Below are 24,029 nucleotides of genomic sequence, written 5' to 3'. Positions count from 1 at the left end.
ATTAGTTTACTACTTCTCTTTACCTTATTGGCAATCATGATATATTTGTTTGTTCATCCATTATGAAAGAGTTGGACGTATGCCGTCTTAAAACGTTCTTGATAATATAAAGTATAAGTATTGTTTATTATAACAAAATCATCAATAGAGCAAAGATCAATAGAGACAACTTTCTATTTTTTTCTATGTGTTTTGTAGATTTCTATACTGACATCATTTATGTCTGGGGTTTTTTTTTTTTAAAGGTCGGAATAATTAACTTAAGTTGGTTTTAAAACTAAGAATATAGACTGATCTGCTGCTTCCATGTGCATTAAAAAAGCTTTACAAATTCAATTATTATTTATTTTTTCAATTTATCTTAAACATCTACAGTTTACACAATATTCAAATATATAAATGTATAACCTTATATTAAATGACTTTAGCATCAGACTAATACAGTAGTAGTTCACTAAACAGGGTTCTGAGCATAGGGGCCCCCAAAGTTGTAAATTTGCTCCCCTACGGAGCGATGGTTTCCTTTTTTAATTTGCACGGGTTGTTTTAACTTTTTTAAAAATCTGAATAATCTAGAAACACATACATCAGCTGCACCGTCAATTGAAAACAGGCAATTTACTCAGAGGTCCTCATCTTCACCTGAGGACCCCTGCCGCCACTTAGCTGCCCCCGATGCTGCCTGTATGCACCGTTCAATATAAACAGAGCTTCAACTGGAGCAGCGGCACATGAAGCTGCTCGTCACGTTTATAACTCGCAACAGATCATTCTACGTGCACGCACACGGATGTGAATAGCGTCAAGTTGAAAACGGGTTTGGGCTTAAAGAGACATCGGCTTCATTCTGGTCGGACAAGTTCGGGCCGTGTTCTCTCGGACCGGGTCTTCTTTTTTCGGCCCAATTAAGCTCTCCTGTGTGCATCCTCCACGCCTGTGTGTGCGCGTCCTTGTGTGTTCCAGTATTACTGCAGGTCCCCCATAATACCTCATTTACTTTTAGCTTTAAAGTAAGGGAGGAATAAAGATAACTTTAGCTTTACTTTACTAAATTTGACCCTCCGAGAGTTACACATTTCTAAATTGTCCGCAACAGTGCCACTTGCTCGTTTGCGCGCCATGCGATTCCCCTATGCCGTGAAAAATTCCTTGTGAGAACCCTGCTAAATAAAGAAAACAGCAACAAACACAAATCACCTTACTATTGTGAGGACACATGAGAATTCACCCAGGCTTTCCTAGGTGTGTCTTTGTACCTTTGAGCCCTGCCAGGGACTCTCCCACTTTCCTCAGAGTCACCGCTCCCTCTTCCACGTCCTTCAGGGTGACCTGTCTGTGCGCTGCAGCAGAGTCCTTCTGAAGAGCGTGCACGTACTGCTCCAGGTCACTGCAAAGCACACACCAGTACACTTACCATTATTCCCAAATCAAAAGAGGAGATGAACAACTTGATCTCATTTCAATCCGCAGTGTGAACATCAAAGCACACAATAGACGTATATTAGCAGATTAATACTGGCATATTAACATGATTTAGTTATTTGTCATTTGGCAGTAATATTGAACGTAACGACTTTTTTGAAACACCAGGGGGCGAGACACCATTACTTTTCTTGAAGTTGACACAAAGATGGTAAAAATGAAGTAACATAACTCAGAAAAAATAAATGGTAAGCACATATCTAAAACTGACCACAAACAACCTGAAAATGTAATTTACTTTCTTGTCCACAAGAGATTTCTTGCTTTCATTTAGGCTGGGCTCCGTCCCAAAACGACAACTTGTGACACTGATTGAGAACATCTCTGTGAAGCAGCAGATTCTGACTTTAAATGAATCCATCCTCAGAGAAATCTCAGGCCTCATAAAATGCAGTTAGTCACAGTGGGAACAGAGTGAAAGGGTAACATTTTGTGCTGAGTTTGATTGCATGAAAGGAACAAAAATGATGTTTCTTTGTGGCTGCTTGCCCTTGGGAAAAAAGTCTTTATAACATTATGAATGAAGGAAAGGTAAGATTGTGACAGCGTGTTAAATGTGCTGATATACCAAGGCTGGTAGGGTGTGGAGGAATGGCGCAATATCCAGTTACAGACAAATAAATCATATATGTGTTTGTTTTTTTAATCTAAAAAAAAAAAAGTGCTGGCACTGTATGTTGGCACACAACTCTGCTTTGTTTGTATAAGGATTCAAAGTTTTGATTTGTTTAAATGTTCAGACAAAACTTTTGATGAATTCCTCTTCCACAAGGCAGAGTGAGATTGCTTAATTCCATTGTATGTTTTGTAACTTTATCGCTGGGAATGTGATTTCACAACCTTCTACCTGAGGCTGGTAAGTAAATGCATTCTTTCTCACAACATGCAAGACATTGTGATTAATATCCAATTTGGATTTCCCTTGTGTTTCTAATATCCAGGGTGTGGCAGAGCAATGACAGCTACAGACTGAGCAGATTCAGATGGATTCCAGCTGTGGTGGGTGACAGACACGCCCACTAGCCAGTCCAGCAGGTTGAATAATTGTGGTCATCTCAAATCCCACCTCATATAACAAACTGCAATGTCACGATGACGCTAGAACTCTTACTAGGGGTGAGTATTGGCAAGGACGTTGCAATACGATACGTATCACGATACGTAGGAACAGGAGCTGGTCAACATGCCCAGTAGATAGGCCGCTCCGCTGAGAAGTGACAATGTCTCCAGCACGAAAATGTGAAAAATACAATAAGAAAAAATATTGATTAAATAGCAGAAAAAAAATGAAATAATTTAAAATAAAAAATAAATAAATAAATAAAAAAAACCTGCGCTTAAAAAATCGCAATACATTGTGAAATTCAGTTTTTTTTCACACCCCTAACTCTTACAGGTACTTAAGGCTAGGGGGCCCAATCCAGCTATTTAGAGCAACCAATATGAACAGCAGGAGAAAGTAAAAATGACAAAGAAATCAGGAATCATTGTGTAAATCACCAAACCATTCAGTTGTAGATATCTCAGTGAAGTCCCTCCAAATACACAAAACCAATGAAAGCACAATATTTGCAGGGCTCACATCTTCCCAATGCATATATCACATAACTGCAGTTATTTTTAATCTCAATTTGTTGAAAGAATTCTCAGTTTTTCCAAAATCCCACGACTGTCCTCACATCATTTCCCCAAATTTAATAAAAATTGGTCACAAAATCAAGTAAATTTAAGTGAATTTAAGTTTATGATCACTTATTGTTTGGATATTATCAGCACCTTAATGCTTTACTTATCATTTATACGTGGAAGTGCAAACTAGGGCACAGTATTGTTGAAATTACTAATTTTCCTGAACTAAAATTAGTTTGTTTCTGCTCGACTACACTGGTATGAGCTGCTATGAATGAACAAAATGCTCATGTGACCCAGAAGAAATATGGGTTAAGTCTTTAAAGGTGAAACCATGTCAAGAATTTTATTCATTTGCAAACAATACATTTATTTTTATGTAGAGATTCTTCTCTAATGTGTTACAGTTTACACTGCACTTACGAAGCACACAGAGTTCAATTTGCTATATAAATACAGTTTACTTACACACATTTGAAAAATGTTGTGATTCATTTTGGGTTAAATGATTTAGCCAAGGAGGAGTCTGAGGTGTTAAAGCTGGATTTCACCCATCTGCTAAAAACTGTGAGCTGTATACAGCCTAAAGTGTTCATCAGTGGCCCGATACCTCCAGTCCGCAAAGGAGATCTGAAATTCTCAAGGATTTACTCTTTGAATAAATTTCTGTCTTCGGCTTGTGCTGCCCTTTCACTAAATTTTATAGAAAATTTTCCTATTTTTTGGGAACGTCGTCATCTTTTTAGAGCAGATGGACTGTGTCTAAACAAGGCTGGAGTAAAACTCTTCACATCCAACTTGTTTTACTTCACCAGTCACACTGCTATCAGTTCTGATAAAGACAGAGGACAACATGTACCATCGGAGAACAAAACAACAAGGAAAGAACATGGAGTCAATGAGCTTCCAGCAAGAAATAAAAATCGCCAAAATGAAGAGGTCAACCCAACCCCCGCATCTCAGGACCCACCTGCTTCACCCCAAAATTCACCTACTTCCACCTCATCCAGCTTCTCTCCTACCCCTGCCTTCTTGGATTTAACTGCCCAGATGAACGAGCTGGTTCTGGCTGGCACAAGACTAACACCCCACCCTTTACCCCACCATGGTCAATCTGCACCACCCATCCCTCCTCGAAGATACCAGGCTCAGGATCACTCTTCTCCTCAGGCCAGCTGTGTTCAACTTAGAGCGACACAGGCCTGATGTGTGCTGGGTCCAGACTGCAATAGCTCTATTTTTAGGAACAACCAGAAAAAGTCAGGGCCCTATGGAGTTAATGCAGCTTCTTTAATTCCTGTGGTGACAGGTAACACAGGTAAAATTGTGAAATTAAAGAAAAGCAAAAAGCTTTATAGAGATAAAAATTTGACTCCTATAACATGTCATCCAAAAAGTCCACCAGTGTCTCCAGTAAAGTTTTTAAAATTAGCTCTTCTTAATGTTAGATCTCTTGTTAACAAGTCACTAATAATTAATGATTTTATTTTGACACATCACTTGGACTTTTTATTTCTTAATGAAACATGGCTGAATGATGGTATCAGTAATACTATTCTCAATGAAAGTGCGCCACAAGACTTTATTTATTTAAATAAGTGTCGTACTTGCAGGAAAGGTGGTGGAGTTGCTGCCATTTTTAAATCAATATTTCAGTGCAAAGAAATAACATTTGGTGATTTTATCTCCTTTGAATATATGTCATTCTTACTGAAGGGTGATTCAAGAGTTCTGTTTTTAGTCATTTATAGACCCCCAAAATATTCTGGAGAATTCATGGATGAGTTCGCTGAACTGCTGTCAGTTGTATGCACTGAATACAACTTTTTAATAATAACAGGTGACTTAAATATTCATGTAGACAATAACATGGACAATACTTCCAAAGAACTGTATGCTTTAATGGATACTTTTGGTCTTACACAACATGTGACTGGTCCGACACACACTCAAGGTCACACTTTGGATCTGGTTATCTCTAAAGGTGTTGATATCTCTGCTGTTGATGTAAGAGACTTAGCTCTATCTGATCATTTCTGTGTCTTTTTTGACCTAGAGACTGTAACATCTGTTCCCCCTAGTTATGTGTGTTTAAAGAAAAGGTACATAAATGAGAACACAAGTGCACAGTTTATGGAAGCCATAGCAATGACACCAACATTGAGTGCTGAGACAGTTGATGATCTTCTGGATGAGTATAATAGAAACGTCTGTAATGTCATAGATGTGGTGGCTCCAATCAAAACTAAGAGAAAACCAAACACACAGAAAACACCTTGGAGGAGGACTGAGATAATGCAGAATTTGAAATCTGACTGTAGAAGAGCTGAGCGTAAATGGAGATCAACAAAACTCCAAATTCATCTAGAACTATACAAAATAAGTCTGCGAAAATTCAATGATGGCTTGTTCAAAGCAAGGCAGCAATACTTTTCTGAAATTATTGCCAAAAATGTCAACAACTCTCGCACGTTGTTTTCTGTAATTGAAAAGCTCACAACCCCCCCAGATCAGATAGCCCCTGAATTACTGTCAGCTGGAAAATGCAATGAATTTGCTGTATATTTCAATGAAAAAATACAATCAATAAGGTCAAACATCAGAACAAACCAGCAAAATCACAAAAAGCTTGAACAGCTTCAACCACTGAGGGATGAGTCAATTACAATGTTAGAGTTTATTACAGTGAACCCAAAAACAATAGAGGAAACTGTTCAGCAGCTGAATCCATCAACGTGTTGCCTTGACACAATACCCTCAAACTTCTTTAAAACTGTTGTAAAGTCAATTGTCACTGATCTGTGTCAGATAATTAACTGCTCATTCCAATCAGGCACCGTACCAAAATCCCTGAAAGTAGCTGCTGTGAAACCGCTGTTAAAAAAGAGAACACTGGATGCCTCTATACTGGCTAACTATAGACCAATCAGCAACCTTCCATTCATGGCCAAGATCATTGAGAAGGTGGTCTTCAACCAACTGAGTCAATTCTTAACATTCAACAAAATATTTGATAAATTTCAGTCAGGTTTTCGTTCTCATCACAGCACTGAAACTGCTCTTATCAAAGTGATCAATGACATAAGGTTGAACACTGATTCAGGAAAAGTATCTGTTCTCATTCTGTTGGATCTAAGTGCTGCATTTGACACTGTAGATCATACAATTTTGTTGCACAGATTGCAAACATGGGTCGGACTAAATGGAAAAGTAATGCAATGGTTTAAGTCATACTTGGAGGAGCGAAGCTATTTTGTAAGCATTGGAAACTTTGAATCTGACAGATTACCAATGTCCTGTGGGGTTCCTCAGGGATCTGTTCTTGGACCCCTTCTGTTTAACCTTTACATGCTTCCTTTAGGACAAATTTTACAGAACTGTAAGGTTGATTATCAGAGCTATGCAGATGACACACAACTATATCTATCACTGAACCCAGATGACCATGGTCCCATTGAGGTGTTGTGTGACTGTTTAGAAAAAGTAAACTGCTGGATGAGTGAAAACTTCCTTCAACTAAACCATGACAAGACGGAGGTGATTGTCTTTGGTAACAAGGAAAAGAGGACTGCTGTCAGCAATTATCTTGAGTCTCGATCTTTAAAAGCTAAAGACCAAGTCAAAAACCTTGGTTTTCTGATTGACTCAGATCTTACATTCAGCAGTCAGATCAAATCTATCACAAAAACAGCCTTCTACCACCTAAAGAACATCTCCAGAGTGAAAGGTTTAATGGCTCAGAAAGATCAGGAGAAACTGGTCCATGCTTTTATCTCCAGCAGACTGGACTATTGTAATGGTCTTCTGACAGGAATCCCCCTAAAGAGCATCAAACAGCTACAGCTGGTTCAGAACGCTGCAGCTCGGGTCTTAACCAGAACAAAGAGGTCAGAGCACATTACTCCAGTTTTAAAGTCTTTACACTGGCTCCCAGTCAGCCTCAGAATAGACTTTAAAGTTCTGCTGCTGGTGTATAAATCTGTGAATGGGTTTGGTCCAGAATACATCAGTGACATGTTGGTCAGGTATGAACCCAGCAGGTCTCTCAGATCTATGGACACAGGTCAGATAGTGGAGCCCAGAGCTCACAGTAAACATGGTGATGCTGCTTTTAGTTGTTATGCTGCAAAGAAGTGGAACAAACTGCCAGCAGAGCTGAAGTCAGCATCCAATGTGAACATTTTTAAATCAAAGTTAAAGGCACTTTTTTTCTCTACTGCATATGATTGAGAGAGAGATTTTTTGTCATGTTGTTGATGTAATGATGATTTTACTGATGATTTTAATTGATTTTACTGATGATTTTAATTGTTCTTATTGATTTAAATGTTCTTATTGATTTTAAACAATTGAATGTTTTATCATGTAAAGCACATTGAGTTGCCTTGAGTATGAAATGCGCTATATAAATAAATTTGCCTTGCCTTGCCTTGCCTTGCCTTTCTTATAATAAAAGGCTTATTTTACAACACAGACGGAAAGTATTCACAGCGCTTCACTTTGACCACATTTTGTTATGTTACAGCCTTATTCAAAATCATATTAAATGAATCTCTTTCCTCTAAATTCTGAACAAAATACCCCATAATGAAAATGTGAAAACGTTTTTATTTAGATTTGTGCAAATTTATGAAAAACAAAAACTAACAAATCACACCTTATCAGAGCTGAATATTCAATAAGGACATGGTGTGTCATATATTTACAGTGGTCAAATACACTTAAAATGTTTCTAAATCCACTTAAATGAATTCAACCCAATCATTTGCTAATTTTATTTATTTATTTTACTACACAGACTTCTCAAAGTTGCCAAAAGTTGCATTTTGGCACACAAACAGTACATTAGAGCATTTAATAAACCCCTTCCCACCCTCTTTCACTACCGTCAGCTATTCCAGCTGCTATCGTTGTGTTCACTGTAGCATAACTACATTGTTTTTCTGCAAGGCAGCACAGTTTGACCCTGCCTGTAAACAGCCAAATAAAAAGGATTCACTGATTCCTCCCTGGTGGCAACATGAGGCTGTGAAGACACAGGGTAGAGAGTATTTACACCACAGTTGGGTGCATTGTTCCTCCTCTGCTGTCTTAGGGAGGCAGGCCCTGCTGCCTGCAAAAACCTGTGGGCTGTAATTTGGAGGGTGTTGGCTTGTCATGGAGTTTAGGATTGAATAGCTCAGGTGAGCTGGTGAAATTAAAGCCTTTTGGGGATTTCCTACAGAGCGAAGAACATTTACTTGTGTTGCATGTGTGTGTGTGACATGTAATGATACATTAGCTCTGGAAATTGTACAAAACTGCGAGGAAGCATCTATTTTAGGCTGCGCAAGTATTAAAATAACAGCTATGCAAAAAGATCCTTAAGTTTTTAAAACAGACTTACCCAAGTTGTGTAAGGACATGCTCCTCCAGACCTAAGTACTTGTTCCGGTCCTCGTCGACTAAAGTCCTCTGCTTCTGCACAGGGTCTTCCAGGCGACGCATGGACTCTGCAAGTTTAACACTGATTTCCTGCTCTGCCCGCTTCAGCTGTACCCGTAATGCCTCTTGATTCTGGAGCTGAGGGGAAAGACACGGTGGAATAAGATATTAGAGAGTAATCGTGCGTTGCATTTAAGGTATCACACACTCGCAGGCAGGCGCACAGGTGGACACCTGAACACACGGCGTAACCGCCTAAATGAATTAAAGCGGAACGAGGTCTTGCCTGCAGCTGTTTCATTTGATGGAGCTGCATCCTGAGGTCAGAGACGTTCTTCCTGAACTGCAAGAAGTTGACTTTGACAGGGACGGAGTTCTTGTCAGCTGGGGCCGCAGCGCTCTTAGGAGCCAAGACTGGAGAACCACCTGGCCAAGATAAGCAAGGTTTAGTTTTACTGGAATGTATAATAGAAATAGTAGAAACAGACAATGTTTAAGTACATACTGACGCTGCAACTATTGGAAGCATGAAAAACTTGCCACGACTAACAAATAGCTCCATGAAGTAGGGAGAAATAGAAGAAACCATGACTCCATCAACACTTCTGACAAAGCCGCAACTTCAAAATAAGCAAATTCTCAAAAAAAAAATCCAAATTAATAAATAATGCTGTCAAATGTATTAATTTGTGTGAATTAAATAATTCAGTAATAATGTTAATAATTTGAATGTATGGTAACACTTTAGTTTAGGGAACACCTATGAACCATTAATTAGTTGCTTATTAGCATGCAAATTAGTAACCTATTGACTCTTAATTCGTCATTATTAAGTATACTTATTAATTCCTTATTCTGCACGGCCTTATTATACAACCAGTAAGCCATTAACTAAGAATTTTCCCTCAATAACCTCAGAATTATTACTTATTAGTAGTAAGTAAGGAAGTTGTTGTATATGAATAACGATCTCAACATGTTAACGTTAACCCTGTTTGGACACGAAACTGTCATTAAGTGTATAATAATGCATTAATAAGTACTTAATGATGACTAATTAAGAGCCAATATGTTACTAATGCTAATGAACAACTAATTATATATATACATATACATGTTTTCCAACAACTAGTCTTTTTTTTTTTTTTTTGTGATTTTGTACGATAAAAATAAACTGATAAATAAAAAACAGGCCGACCTCATAACTTTTATCACTTGACCTAATTTATCTACATTTTTGTAAAAAAACAAAAAAACAAACAAAACATTAGATAAATGTAAATCAATAGTAATGTGCAAATAAATAAAAAATCACAAATAGTTTTCACGAAACATATTTTTGTGTTTTCCTTTTGGGCAAAAAAAATTTAAAATATACATATTCTTTTTTCTGGTTTTATTGTTCAAACCTTAAAATCCCCATTCGAGGCAAATATCAAAGGCTGAAAACTCAAACTTAAAAACACCCCATGACTACATACCAGCAAAGCTTACCTTCAAAGTTCAAAGTTTTGTCATTTGGTGCAACTAACCTGTTTACATTATAAAAGCAGTATCATTGCCTCAGGTGGATATACTGACTAAATTGAATTATCTGTATTAACAATGGAGCATGTGAGGGATTTCATTTAAAAAAAAAGCTTTACTTTATTTGATGTCAAACCAGTCTGCAAAGATCAAATAAATCACTAACTTTTCAGCTGTTTTTTAAGACTCGATCAAGCACAACTCGACGCGTAAATCCCCCTGAAGACTGCACGTGAACAGAGTCACGAGATTGAAATTTAGCCTTCAGACATCATCAAGTGCTGACTTTTAATTCTGCCTCTGGTAAAGCTATATATTTATCTATGAATCACCAAAACATCTTGGCAGATGTGAGAAATAATCAGATCTTATTCTAAAGTTAAGCTTTTAAACTGAAGGCACGAGAAGGAAATTGAAGGAAACTTGAAATGCTGACAAGTCTGCTCACATAATGAAACTGAAACTCTTCTTTGGACCAAAAAACAGTTAAATCTCACAAATAAGCAGTAACTCTAACCTGAACTGTGTGCGCTGTGCACTGGAGACGATGTCTTCGAGGGTCTCTCACTGCAGAAGGAATGAAATACTTCATCAAATCAGAATTTTGAACATTCGAGGGGAAAAAAAAAAAAAAAACAGATTTGGATTTACTGGTTGGTATTAGTATGAACAAAGAGATTATAAAGAGTATGATGGTTAAGACTGACAAACTAGAAAGGTTAAATGATGTTAATGATGTTATCAAACTGCATTGAGGAAAAAAAAACCTACACATAATTCTCTCTGCAGAAACATCAGAAAATTCTACTTTCAACACTGAGGCCTATGGGGATGTCACATCAGGAGAGCTAATACCAGCTCAGCAAAAGAAAAGAGTGATGTTCAAGCCGTAATTGATTGTATTTCATTCCATATTAACTTCATTTTTTAATGTTTGTTTTCGACCAAAGAAGATTTTACATTAAATGTCCTAAATATTATAGTAAGGTCAATGTGTGTTTGCAAATGGTTTTAATGAAGTAAAAGAAAAAAAAAAGCCAACCAAGTAACACAAGTGAAATACATGATAATATGCTTAAATGAGACCGGCTCTTGTTTTGAAATATCATCATTTATCTCAACAGAAGATGCCCTGTGATGTTTACATTATGGGACACAAAAGGCAAACACATTTGCACCTAAGAATATTTGATTTTAATATTAAACGACATAGTTCTTCAAATCTATGACACCGGCAGACGAAAAAATACACTCCTTCCATTCAAATCCTCACATATTTTCCCTTTATTCCCTGAGCATTTAAACTTAGAGGGACGGGGGCCGTTAAAGCCTTTCCAGGTGGTCCAACTAATGAATGATTATGTGCTTTTTAAATGCTTATCCAACTTGTTCAATATTTTCTTTAGTTTCCAAGTCTCCGTAACATTCCTTTATGTGGAGTTTTCTGTGTCTTTGTGAATAGCAAGTATCTCACTCTCTCCCTGTGTTTGTGTGTTCACAGTAAGGGAAGTATAACCCAAGACTGGTACCAAAAACATTTGCTGAATAATCCGGTATAATATACACTGTGTCTATAGGGGTTTCACATGCTATCATATTTCTCTGTGTATTTTCCTGTCTGGGTTCTAGCATAAGAACATCTCTAATTTAAATAGAGGCCTTAAAAACACTGATCGGATTGTTTCCTGGACACACAAACAAAACCGTGATGCCAAAACGTGAGCATAAATCTGATGGATGTAAAATGCTGATCTTGAAGCTGGAGACAACCAGAGGAAAGGTTCCATTGTTGCGGTGGATGATGAAACAGAACCCAGCATGGAGAGTCATCAGCTCATGGTTATTGTGAAACTGAGATGCAAGGTTAGTTCATGCTCTCGTGCAACTCTTCAAGATAAAATAAGTCGACTGGGATATTTACCGTGTTTGATGATCGCCCGGAACAGGGATGGGCCCCTGGAGGTGACCCTGAAGGTCTGCGACCACAGGGGAACCCATGTTGTTTCGGGGCTTAGTCCCCACCACTTCCTCTTTCCTGAATGACTGGCGCACTGGTGAGTTCCTCTCCATTGGGACGCTATGAGGGGGCATTCCATGAGGAGGCCCGCCATGGATGTCAATCATCCGTACCTCAGTCATCCGGTGAGGGGATGGAGGAGGGGTCTTGGAGCCTAACGTAGGTAGCTGGCTGTTTCTAGACTTCTGTCTATACAGAGAAGGGTGATCTATAGTGTCTGTGGGGCTAGGGCCACTGTAGGAGCTCGTGGAGCGAATGGAGGCACGGTGGAATCCCCCTATGCCATGTTCATCAGGGTGCGGCCCGTGAGCTCCCGCCATGCTTAGTCTCCCCTCTTGGAGCAGATATGGATCCGCGTACAAGCCCTCATTTCCCCTTGTGAGACTGTGGCCCTTCCCCCCCATGTTCTCGTCTGGCTTGACGTCACGTCGTTCCAGGATGGCGCTGGAACAGGGAGAAACGGAGCGGGCGGGCGGGGTGGCGTTGCTGATTCTGTCCCTTGGCATGGTGGCGTTACCATGTCCTGGACCTTGACGAGGGCCAAATGGGATTCTGGATGGGGATGGGGGCATGGAGTGGCCAGCTGGGGGAAGGACTCCCTGCATTGGGTGATGTGCTGGGGGACCCATGGGGGGGTGTCTGAGTGGATGCTGGGCTTCACGACTGGCATGTGCCATTTCATTGTGCATCTGAAAAAATACACAAGTGATGTTAAATAAAGCAGTCTCTCTGTTCTACTTTGATTTGTGAAAATATTTTTCTTGAAACAAAGTATGTTTACATTGTTGCTTTTATGAAGAATTGACTGCGTCAGCCAACTTTGCACAAGACTGTAAACACTGAGCACAAAGTTTGTTCATACACACAAACCTCTATTAAATAACAAAACAATAAAATAATACATACAGTAATTAGCTTTCTGAAATACATAAAACACACATTTTAAAGGGTTTCCATGTGTTCTTGTAATAATTTTTAATTTATTTGTGTCAATCATTGTCTATTGCAGACATAGGCAAGTGGCGGCCCAGGGGCCACATGGGGCCCTCGGTCTAATTTTTTGTGCCCTCCAAAACAAATCCCCACAAATTGTATTTCAAGAAGTTGGAAGGAATATAAAGTCCAACATAATACACAAAATAACTCCCAAAACACACAAATCAACAGCAAATTACACAAAAAATGCACAAAAATTCCTAAGATGCACAAAATGACTAATAAAACAACAAATGACAACAAAGACAAACACAACAACCACTTAAACAAACACAATGACCCCAAAAACACACACAAAAAACAACACATTACAGAATAGCTCCAAAGACACACACACTGTTGTCAAAATTACACAAAATTAGAGAAAATCAACAACATAAATGCAGAAAATGACAGAAAAAGACAGAAAAATTACAAAAACACACATAATGACTCCAAAAACACACAAAATTACTAAAAACTGACAAAACAACATACAAAAAAAAAAAGAAAAAAGACAAAACTCCTTATCCCCCTGTATTATTGCTCAGATCAATGTTGATAATACAGTCCCATTTTGTGGCCCCTGCTGTGATCACCTCATTTACCTGAACCTTGAGGCATACAGTATCAAATAAAGAAACATTATTTGCCGTTAAATGTTAGGCACTACTTAGCACTATATATTTACATTTATTTATCATACATATTTATCCTTTATTCTCTATCTACCCTTTATCTCACCCTCATCCTTTATATTCATTATTATTATTATTATTATTATTATTATTATTATTATTATTAATTATTATTATTATTATTGTTGCTGGCTTGTTTCTTTGTTTTTTGTTCCATGCACCGACTACCAAGTCAAATTCCTTGTGCTGTCTTAAAAACTGTACTTGGCAAATAAAACATTTCTGATTCTGAGTTTTAATGTCACATTTTATTTTGAAACCTGGACGTAAAGTGTGTCAACGTACAGTGAGTTCCAAACATACAGACAGAAAACATGATAAGAAGTTTATCAAAGTAATGCTACAAAAACAATGAGGACCTTGTAGCGGCTCTGAAATGATAAGCAGGGAGTTTTTTTAAAAAAAATTTTGTTATCACTATCTACTTTTTCTTACACAAACAAACAGGTTCTACTACTGTGAATACCCTGTGTGATAGTTGTGTTAGGTTCTATTCATCGTTCCGTCTATCACTATTCATGTCAAACAGTCAATCTTTTGTGTCATGAAGCTATGACTCATGGGCTACGCCAAGAAATTAGAGCAAGACACACAGCTAGTGCAATGTTCTTCTTCTGCAGTTTATATCAGCATTCTGTTCCTTGGGTGTCAGCAAAGATCATTATAACAATGAAAAACAATCTGGTGGGTGTGATTGAAGACAATTGTGTTGAACTGTACAATAACAAAAGACTGAGGCTGGGCTTTGGAAGCAATACAACCTTTACATATAAATAATAAAGAAAGTTCACGCAGTTCATAAATGCGACTGAAACAAATCTGACCCAGCAGCAAAATACATAATGGAAAATCTGAACCACACAATCCATTACTGTAACTTAATGACAACCACAATTCAAGGTGCCAACACATGAGAAAAAAGAATGTTGGTATGGTGTGGGAATTACTCTGGAGTACTAAATTACATCTCCTGTTGCCTTTCCTGCACCAGTGCAGTCATAAAGGAACAGTCTGTGTCAAAAAGGCATCACTAATCAATCTCAAACACATGTGAAACCAAAAAAAAAACCACAGACAGAAATAACCCAACTAACAGGTACTGCTTGAAGAAGAAGAAGAGGAAACCAGTAGAAAGACAGAAAAAACACCAGTAGTAGCTATGGTTTCTTTCTAACACACTGTGACTTTTTATACAAATGAGAAGCCACTTCTGCCGAGTCTAGCGAGCACGGTGACGACTAATGCAAATCAACTTGTTATTTAACCAACAATAAAGGCCATTTTTATGAATATCCCTATCAAACTTCAAACAATATGACATTATAATCATGCAAAAACTAATTTTTTTTAAGATACTGCCACTGCTTACATAACAATTACTGCCACTACCAAACTAGATGTGAGGTAAATAGACAGAAGATAAAAAAAAGACAATAAGGCAGAGTACATAAAGGTCCTTTGACTGGCTAAACTGTGTCAAATATGAAGATTTATTTAAATTGACTGAAGAGTTAAATGTACAGTTCACCATGAATAATGTAAACAATAGTAAGCTGTGTGAAATATAAAAACAGCAAAAATAAATATGTAAAGTATCATCATCTATATTTCTAATGTATCAAAAAATAAGAAAATCAATTACAGTAAAAGCAACTAGATAAACTTATGTTTCCCAAATTATCTCCTTCCACAGTGTGTACATAACATCCCATCTGACACTCACTGCTGAGGATTCCCATGCTTGGATACAGATGTTCTACATTTGCTGCTCTTTTCCCCAGACAAACAATGTCAAACACGTGTCATTTATTAGTTACTTAGTCTGTCTGTCCTTTTAATAACAATAATAGTCAGCCAAATAAGATGTTTTCATACCCAGAGACATGTTTGTAGTAGTTTCACTGCACTGACAGTTTCACTCAGTCAGAGGTGCAGTAGCTCTTGGTCTGGTTCTCTGTCAGATCTCAAAATACTACAAAATAATTGAATCTGACGGCTCGACAAACGATGAGGAAAAAAAACTTGAAAAATTATCTGAAGCGTTTACTTTATTTGTTATTTAATAATGAAAGTCGTTTTCAAAAGATGAATACTTAGTTGCCTCCCTCAGAGGGAGGGCAGCGATGCAGCAGACGAGGTCTGATACTAATGTTTCCCTATTGTTATCTTTTAATAATTTACCATAGAACAGGGGTGTCAAACTCATTTTAGTTCAATGGCCAAATACGGAGCAGAGTGGCCTCAAGTGGGCCACAGATTTTATAGAAAAAGAGTAATTTCAACATCATCGTGCCATAGTTTGCACTTCTACGTATTTCCCAGATTTTGTGATCAATTTCTATTTAATTAGGGGAAATATTATGTCATATTTCAAGGTGAATTTCGAGTTTTTTCAACTGATTAACATTAAAATGTTTTCTCTGTCATTTTTACTTTCTTCTGCGAGCCAAGTCGGATGCTCCAAAGGACCTGTTTTTGGCTCCCGGCCCTTGAGTTTGACACACGTGCCATGTGTTTATGGTACCCTACTATACCTGTGTGCAAACTGTGGGATAGAGTTATGGCACAATTAGCCCTGAGAGTTTCCAAATATTCCTCATTACAATAGAGAAAAATGAATCTGTACTTTAATTAGGGCTACTAATCAGCTGCTGGAAAATGTATCTTGCAAAAATATTTTTTGTCTATCTTTAATTTGAAAAGTTGGCCCTTAAACCTACAAGCATTGCACATTGTCTACTGTGTCTACTGCAGCTTGGTTAAACAATAACAGACGTTTGTCAGACAACAATCTTGATGATGTGCATCTCTTATCTCATACCAAGACGTCACAGTATGCACAAAAGCTTTTTACGGGTGCATTAGTGTCTCTCTCTTTCATCACTTCCGCTGGACTAGTGTATGTTCTTTCTTGGACACAAGCTTGGGATTTGACAAGAGTTTCAGGAAACAAACTTTTAAAAAATTATTGAGAAAAACCTAAGGTATGACGTTGTCAGCTTGAAACTATGCAGATACCAAATTATTAGCAGTTTATCATTGTGCATTGTTTTTGCTTTACTGTTTCGCATTTGCATTTTTTCTTTCAAATAACTGACCAGTGGATAGATACAGTATATGTGGCAACTTGTAATGGGCGAACTTGTCTGCATTAAAGACATCATGATGTCACATTTACTCTGACTTGCTTAACCATTAATCTTTTACTTCCTTATTGCTTTAAGCCATCCCAAATTTACCTTTGTGACGCTTGAAGCATAATGGTGAGCAAACGATTACAATCTAGTGTTTGCAGAGTATGGTGATGCAATGCAAACAGTGACTCTAGGATTGGCAACAAAAAGGCAATACTCACAAAGTGTTTGGATGGAAAAAAAGAAGTTTTATGGAAAGTTGCAGAGAAGGAAACAACACCAGGAAACAAACAGAATCATAGGAAGTGACTAAGACTACAGGGAGTATAGAGTGATAAATGAAGAGGGGAAATTGAACTCAATTGTGCCTCTAAGAAGGTGGAGGGACAGCAAAGGCGAAGACCAAATGCAGGCCCCAAGGAGAACAATACGAGAGCCCCTTTTAAACAGATTAACAAGAAGCAGCGTGACATTCTTTCTCCTGAATGCAAATAGAACGTAAGAATGAGGAATGGACTGTAGGAAAGCCTAACCATCTACAGCTTTCCTCTGATCATTTCTACATTAGTTTTGAGATGGTTAAGTACTCACCCTTGCATCACCATTGGTGGGTCGAGGTCCGTGGCTGAAAGCCTGCGCCGGGTCTTTGTGGTACACCTTTAGACAGGAGTGGTCTGCGATGTTCCTGTAGGGGGAGGAGGTTTTGGGTAAGAAAGCTGCCCAGACGTCGCCATCAGACCAGGGCCGATGCTGTCTAGGCCTGGGTCTCCTCAGCCATTCTCCTAAGGGTACATAGTACCCTGACACGGGCCGTGAATGTCCTCTGTTTTGTGACATTATATCAAAGTCTCTAGCATTTAACTCCGCTCAGACTGCAGACGTGTTCTCCTACCTCTAACTCTAACAGTGTTCCACCCTAAATGCAGGTACAAACCTTATGTCACAGAACCTTTTTTATAGCCTCAATAAAGATTAGTCACTAAGTACACAGTGCACCTGAGCAGGAACTCAGGGGCAAAGTTTCTTACTGCTTTAAGGGGACTGCTCCTTTAAGGGGGAGGTGGCAAAGCAAAAGCCATGTGTTCAGGGAACAGAATCTGTTGCCTGAAGCCTGCGATTAACCTAACGTAAGTGTTTTTAAACCTTAACATATTTTTAAAAAAAGAAAACAAAATTAACTTGCTGGAATTATTACTGAGAGAACATGCAAACTAAGGCAGATTTGCTAACTACTACACCACCCTCTGCAATAATGTTCAATGCAAAACAAAAGGCATTGTACTGCGGAGGTTTAGGAGTGTAAAATGACAACATCTTGATTGCCCAAGAGTTTAAAATGTGTTTTTTTAGATTTGTGTGAATAGATCAGAGTCAATTTGCCTCAAGGTTTAATTTGCATCTGATTTTCTTTTTACTATTGACAAACAAGGAAGTGACAGGGCAGGGGTATTCACCTCCAGTCCTCGAGGGGTGGATTCCTGAGACTTTTAGATGTGTCCCTGCTCCAACACACCTGAATCAAATGAATAGCTTGTTATCATGCTTCTGCAGAGCTTGATGTCAACACATTGGTTTCAACCAGGTGTGTGGGAGCAGGGATACAACTAAAGGTCTCAGGAATCCGGCCCTCGAGGACTGGAGTTGAATACCCCTGTGATAGGGTTTCCTGAGCTTGGGAAACAAAGAGCATACGTCTATAAGGATAACTGCGTCCCGTTTACACTCACAAATATTTACCTGACATCAGCGAGCTCGTAGTACATGTTCCTCATGTCGTCTTTGACATAGACGGCAACGTTGGGCGATTCCAACATTTTCATGGTGAGATGTTGTGGGAAGGCACTGACGAACAAAGCTCTGATTGTGTCAACACTGGTGATCTCATTAGGCATGCGGATCTGTTTCGTCTCGTCCCCGTACTGCAGGTACAGAACACCTTCAGAGAAAAGACAGAGAAACGCAGTGAGGTTTCCGTGACCAAGTTTTAAGGCTTGGCAATATGGTTTCAGGATGTAGCAATTACGAAAAAACACAAAGGCGTTTTTCTCCCGGGATACAAACCTGCTGATTACATGCAGAGCTAGTTCATCCTCAGAGTTGTAATATGTTGCTCTAAAACTACCGGGAAAACCGTTTTCTAACAACCTAGTGGAAGCTTTTCAAACAAAAAAGCTGAAAGCACAAAATTGATAGATACAAAAAATGTTTTTGATGTTGTGGTGACTCTTGTTAGTCTTTTGTATGTTGCTCTTTTTTGCAGGCACTCATTGATTTACCTGCACACAGGGTACAGGGGCCAATAAAAGCCCCGTTGAAGCTCTATTCTTCACTTCTTCTGTTGTGTGAGGGCAATGGTGTTGGTTTAGGTTCTGAGTCACAGCCTGTGTTATGGCAGCCCAATCCGGTTTGTGACAAAGTGATTTCATTTTATGTAACACTGAGGTCAGAGGGAAAACAGGCACATTTCACACAGGCAGATCCTTTAAAGTTTGAACCAAAGCCTTCTTGCTGGAGTCTCAAACTAGATAGTATTTTACTAGACAGTTGGAGAGTAATCATTAGATGTAAACAGAAAAAGTATCAGTTGGGTGTATTTATACACCAATAGGTGTGAATATGATTTTTGCACTCAAGTAGAAGATTTTGCATTGAAAAAAGGGGTGAAATTATGTATTTTGTAATATAACCTACATACAAACACACTTTAACATCTCTCATATACAGGGAATAGTTATTTTTCTGATTAGACCAATCATATTTTCTGCTTCTTGTTTTTATTTTTCCAGAAATAACATTTTTGAGAGGCACATTTAGAAAACATTGTCCTGATGGCTTCACATTAGGATAACACATTGAGACAAAACAAAAGGCAAAAACAGGGCTGTGTTTTCATGGTTCGAACAGTACCAGTTGTGCATCAAAAAGCTCAACGTTTGAACCTCTGAACCTAGGGTGTGGCATCTGTGTTATGCTTTAGAAAAACAGATGTCTCTCCCACTAAAAGTTATGGACACGCCCCCACACACAGCACTTGTATAAACAATGCCAGGGGAGAAAACATTTCCAGGCTTTGATTAATTGCTTCAAAACAGCAGTGTACTTATTTTTATAGACACTATGAAGCACCCATGGTACTTAAAATAGTTGAAACACTTTGTTATATTATATTAAAAAAAAAAAAAAAAAAACATCCCCATTGTCACATTTCTTAAGACGTAGTCACAATTTTTGATTTATTACCATGAGACTTGTGCGTTTGCTTTGAAAATGACTTCTTCTAAAGAGAAACAAGTTTGCTTCTACTCTGTGTAACTCCTTAAAAGGATCAGGCCAGTAAAAGCTACCAGATGTTGATGAAATATACAAGATCTAACATGCTCCATGAGACACAGTGAAACAGACGGAGGGCAAATCCAGGAAATCAAAATGCCGACTCTCCCCACTGCTCTCTCTGGTCTGTCTGGGTTCCTGCGCAGCGTTACCTTAACAAAGTGCCCATTTGTTCAATAACTTTATCAGTCCCTGGAGTGCTGTTCTGCTAGTTCTCAACCAGATGTTAACAACCAGGGCAAATGAGTTTGATGACAAAGCGCCATTGATCGGCCACGCTTTCGAAACATTTAGATTCTCTAAATTTGCAACAAAGATGAATAGCTGGGTTGAGGTGAGGATTCGTGTAACATTCCTGAGTGCTTTGTTTCATTGAGGATTGGAAACAAATGGTCTGTTTTAGAACCAAATGGGCACCGCTCTGCAAACCATCTGCTGAAGAGCAACTACAACCCCTAAAACAGCTTTGAACTCTAATCCTTTAAAGTTTTCTGCAACTCAAAAAACTGCTAAAAACAATCTCAAACACATAAACTATTTGGAATTATCTGCATTTGATACTTACGTAGAGCCTCTGACTGCTCCCCGTTTCAACTTGATCTTTTAATGCTCGACAAATGACTAAATCACAATGCTTCCAGCATGGGCAAAAGCTACAACGGAGACCCAAATGTCCGTTGGGACCAAGCGAAGCGTGTGTGTCTGTGCATGTGTGGGAGGGACGTTGTTGTAAAGGGTTGCCCCACTTTTTCCTCCTCCCCCTTTTATCCCCCTTTAACCCCCTCACTCTCCCAGTGCTTTGTCCTGATGTTTTTGATGGAGTGAAAAACACTTTCAATGAGTATAGGTGTGGGAGGTCATGTCTATGTGCATAAACGTATTGTTTTGGGGCTTCAAAGAGCAAGACGTGCCACGGTTACCTAAAAGTGTGGAAAACAACACGTACACTGTAGTAATTCATTTTCCCTTTCATCAAAAAGCCTCATGGCAGCATATTTTTAAACTATCCTGCAACTCAATGGTAAACTGCACTACAGGACTTTCTCTTCTTGGTTAGAAGAGTTGATCAACCCTGCATCACTTTAGGTTTTCAGTCTTTTGCAAATATATGCAAATGAAGTTTTAAAGTACAATGCTAGAGCAACTAATTATAATCCCCTTAATAATAGCACACTGGGAAGCTTCGCTAATTGTTCACTATGGAGTAAAACTATTCATGTTGGAAGTAATTACAACAACTTTTCAAAAGAAGCTCAAAGATTGAGGTAAAGGGAAATTGGGAAAAATAGGACCCGCGAAGATGTAAAAGCTCAAACATACTCGAGCGTACAAACGCGAAGCCCGGCCAATTAACTGCAAAGCACAGTGTCACACAAAACACACAAGCTTAGAGGAGAGACTGGCAGACAAGCTACGAAAGTACTGACACCTTTAAAACACGTCCCAGGAGTACAATGACTACCGAGAAACATGAAGAATTGTGGGAAATGTAGGATTTTAATGGAAAGTACTACGCGGCGGTGCACCCGAATATGTAAGCTCTGAGGAGTGCGGACAGTCCGCGTGGAGTCCGTTGTGCGTGGAGTGTGTTTGAGCCTTAAGAGTGAGAGCAAGTTTGGTTGAGTCAAAATTTAAGTGCCACATTTATACTTCATGAGGTTGACTAACAATATTAATATATCTATAACATTTCAAACGTGCAAATGTTTTTCTGATTTCACAAATGTCATGTGTTGGTTCTGTATGTGTAAAGCTGTAAACTGCCTTTATTTTAAGTTTAAGAAAGGGTCAAGGCAACGTGACCAAGATTGGAAAAAAGTTGGTATTGAACATTAATGTATACGTATTGGTCAATTTCAAACCAATCATTTTGACAGATTACAATTCACACCCCTGGCAACTTGATGGCAGTGAGCATATGTTTTAGCTATGCTGCGGGCTTTCCTTCCATTGCAGCGAGTGCTTGAGGGTTCAGAAATAGATATTTAGAAGTGATACTCAAGTTTGGGTCGGCCTAGGTCACATCAGCGCGCGATACTGACTTGCGCTTATTGGTCCGAGTGCACCAATGCGCTTATGTTATCTATTTCCGAATGCCTTAGGATTTTACTTTTGTCAGGATCGGATATTAATGTTGTATTCCCTGTCAGGCTTGGGTCAGTTTCGGTTAATGCTCATTTGAACGCGAGCGGGGCTTGGACAGAAAAAGTGCAGCCTGATTGTCATTCCAGTTGCTACTGGGGTCATACTTGGTGAATGTTGCCTTTGTGGAGAAAAAGTTACATGTATTTATCTGCTTGATGTGTGATGGAAAGGTGTGGATTCTCTGTCCAGCTTGTTTGGACTGAATATTAAAAAAAAAAATGTATGCAAATTAACTGCTATTGAAAATGTCACAATTATCATTTCAAAAATGTAATTGACGGGTAAAAATAGATTACGACAGGATTTTTAGGACACTGTCAGTCAAAATGACAGACAAAGAAAAAGTCTTGCAAAGCTTCTAGACAGCCATGATTGACAATGCTTACCCAGTGAGCGGTCCTTTGTCTGATTGGTTGATCGCACCACTGGCAGGCTGGCACGAATCCGGCTGCCGCGGGTGAAACCCGTAGGTATGTCACCTTCAGACATGGCATCCAACGATTCCAGGGATACCAGGGATAGGTGGTCAACTTGGTCCCCGAGACCAGGGTGGGGAATGGGGCCGTGCTTGGGGCTTCTGCCCTAAAGTGGAAACAAGACAGAAATGACAGTGAAAGGGTGAGACGCGATGACATGTTGTTTGAAGTTCTAAGAAAGCATTAGCTGGTGAAGAAAACAACAGAATTTAGGCTTTGTGCAGATTAAAAAAAACAGTCTTTTATAGGCAAACCTTTGATGTTGACTTTGGGCTTGAATCCACAACAGCTGAAGAAGTCAAAGCAGCTATCATGCAGTAATATATGAAGAAGCTTTACTGCTGCGTGTCAGTCCTCATGCATCCTCACATACTAAACACATTCCCTCAATGTCACACAAGCACATTGCTGCACTAATAGTTACCAAATGGAAAGAGTTTTTAAACCTTCCACTGAAGTCTCTTACCATAAATTTTAGATTTATCCACGTTAGGAACATTAGTACCGATAAACAATGAATGGGATCAAGAGACCCAAACAAGGTGAAACCAGAATCATTTTCTGTAACTTCTAACTGAGGACGAGCAGTTTTTTCATGAAAACTTTTACTGTGTAATCGGAACTGCAGGGCGTGGCTTCCACCGGAGTCTTTCCGATATGACAACCAACCCCATTAGTCCATTGTGCAGTAAGTGGTGCTGTAAGGTGATCAGCATTACCGGGGCAAGTTGGGGCTGAGGACTAAAATTGAGGGGATGGAAAACACTAGACTCTTTATGAACTTCTTTTATTCATGGCATCGTCCAGATGAAACCATGGAGGTACAATGATGCGGTTTTAACAGCCTGTTATGAAAACACCTGCGTGCACATGCTGTTGGTCTCCCACACTCTAGTGTTACGAGAAGTCGACTTTTTTTAAGGGACAGAATGGTTCTACCTGACAAGCAGGGGTGCATGGCTATAATGCTGCTGAATGTTAAAGAAGGCTAAGGCATGGCCACACTGTGATACATACACTTACACACCTGCATGATGCAGATAAAATAAAAGTATAACTAACTCTGTTGTGTGGCAACTGGATGCTCATCAAATACCTCTGAATGTCAAGCGTAGAGTGAAGGGAGAAGAGCATTGCCTGCAAAGACTGATGGAGGGAAAACATAGAGAAATGGAAGAAAGAAAAACGTGAG

General features: G+C 38.9%; 1 protein-coding gene across 15 annotated transcripts in view; it reads right to left on the bottom strand.

The window, feature by feature from the left end:
* The window catches only part of kiaa1217 (KIAA1217 ortholog), a 130,362-nt gene that overhangs the window by 10,121 nt on the left and 96,212 nt on the right, over nucleotides 1–24,029 (bottom strand). For 11 of the 15 annotated variants that reach the window (XM_028435021.1, XM_028435026.1, XM_028435027.1 and 8 more), the window contains exons 3-11: nucleotides 23,900–23,983; nucleotides 22,748–22,943; nucleotides 18,624–18,822; nucleotides 17,478–17,571; nucleotides 11,984–12,768; nucleotides 10,580–10,629; nucleotides 8,822–8,961; nucleotides 8,498–8,673; nucleotides 1,257–1,387 (exon numbers count right to left, since the gene is read on the bottom strand). In XM_028435021.1, coding sequence (XP_028290822.1) covers nucleotides 1,257–1,387; nucleotides 8,498–8,673; nucleotides 8,822–8,961; nucleotides 10,580–10,629; nucleotides 11,984–12,768; nucleotides 17,478–17,571; nucleotides 18,624–18,822; nucleotides 22,748–22,943; nucleotides 23,900–23,983 — 1,855 coding nt within the window. The remainder of the gene's footprint in view (nucleotides 1–1,256; nucleotides 1,388–8,497; nucleotides 8,674–8,821; nucleotides 8,962–10,579; nucleotides 10,630–11,983; nucleotides 12,769–17,477; nucleotides 17,572–18,623; nucleotides 18,823–22,747; nucleotides 22,944–23,899; nucleotides 23,984–24,029) is intronic. The other 4 variants (XM_028435029.1, XM_028435030.1, XM_028435017.1 and 1 more) reach the window with 1 other exon arrangement.

Source organism: Gouania willdenowi, chromosome 20 (genome assembly GCF_900634775.1).
Source record: "Gouania willdenowi chromosome 20, fGouWil2.1, whole genome shotgun sequence".
Classification (NCBI taxonomy): Eukaryota; Metazoa; Chordata; class Actinopteri; order Blenniiformes; family Gobiesocidae; genus Gouania; species Gouania willdenowi.
The sequence above is the reverse complement of the archived record's forward strand: the minus strand, read 5'-3'. Positions and strand labels throughout refer to the sequence as shown.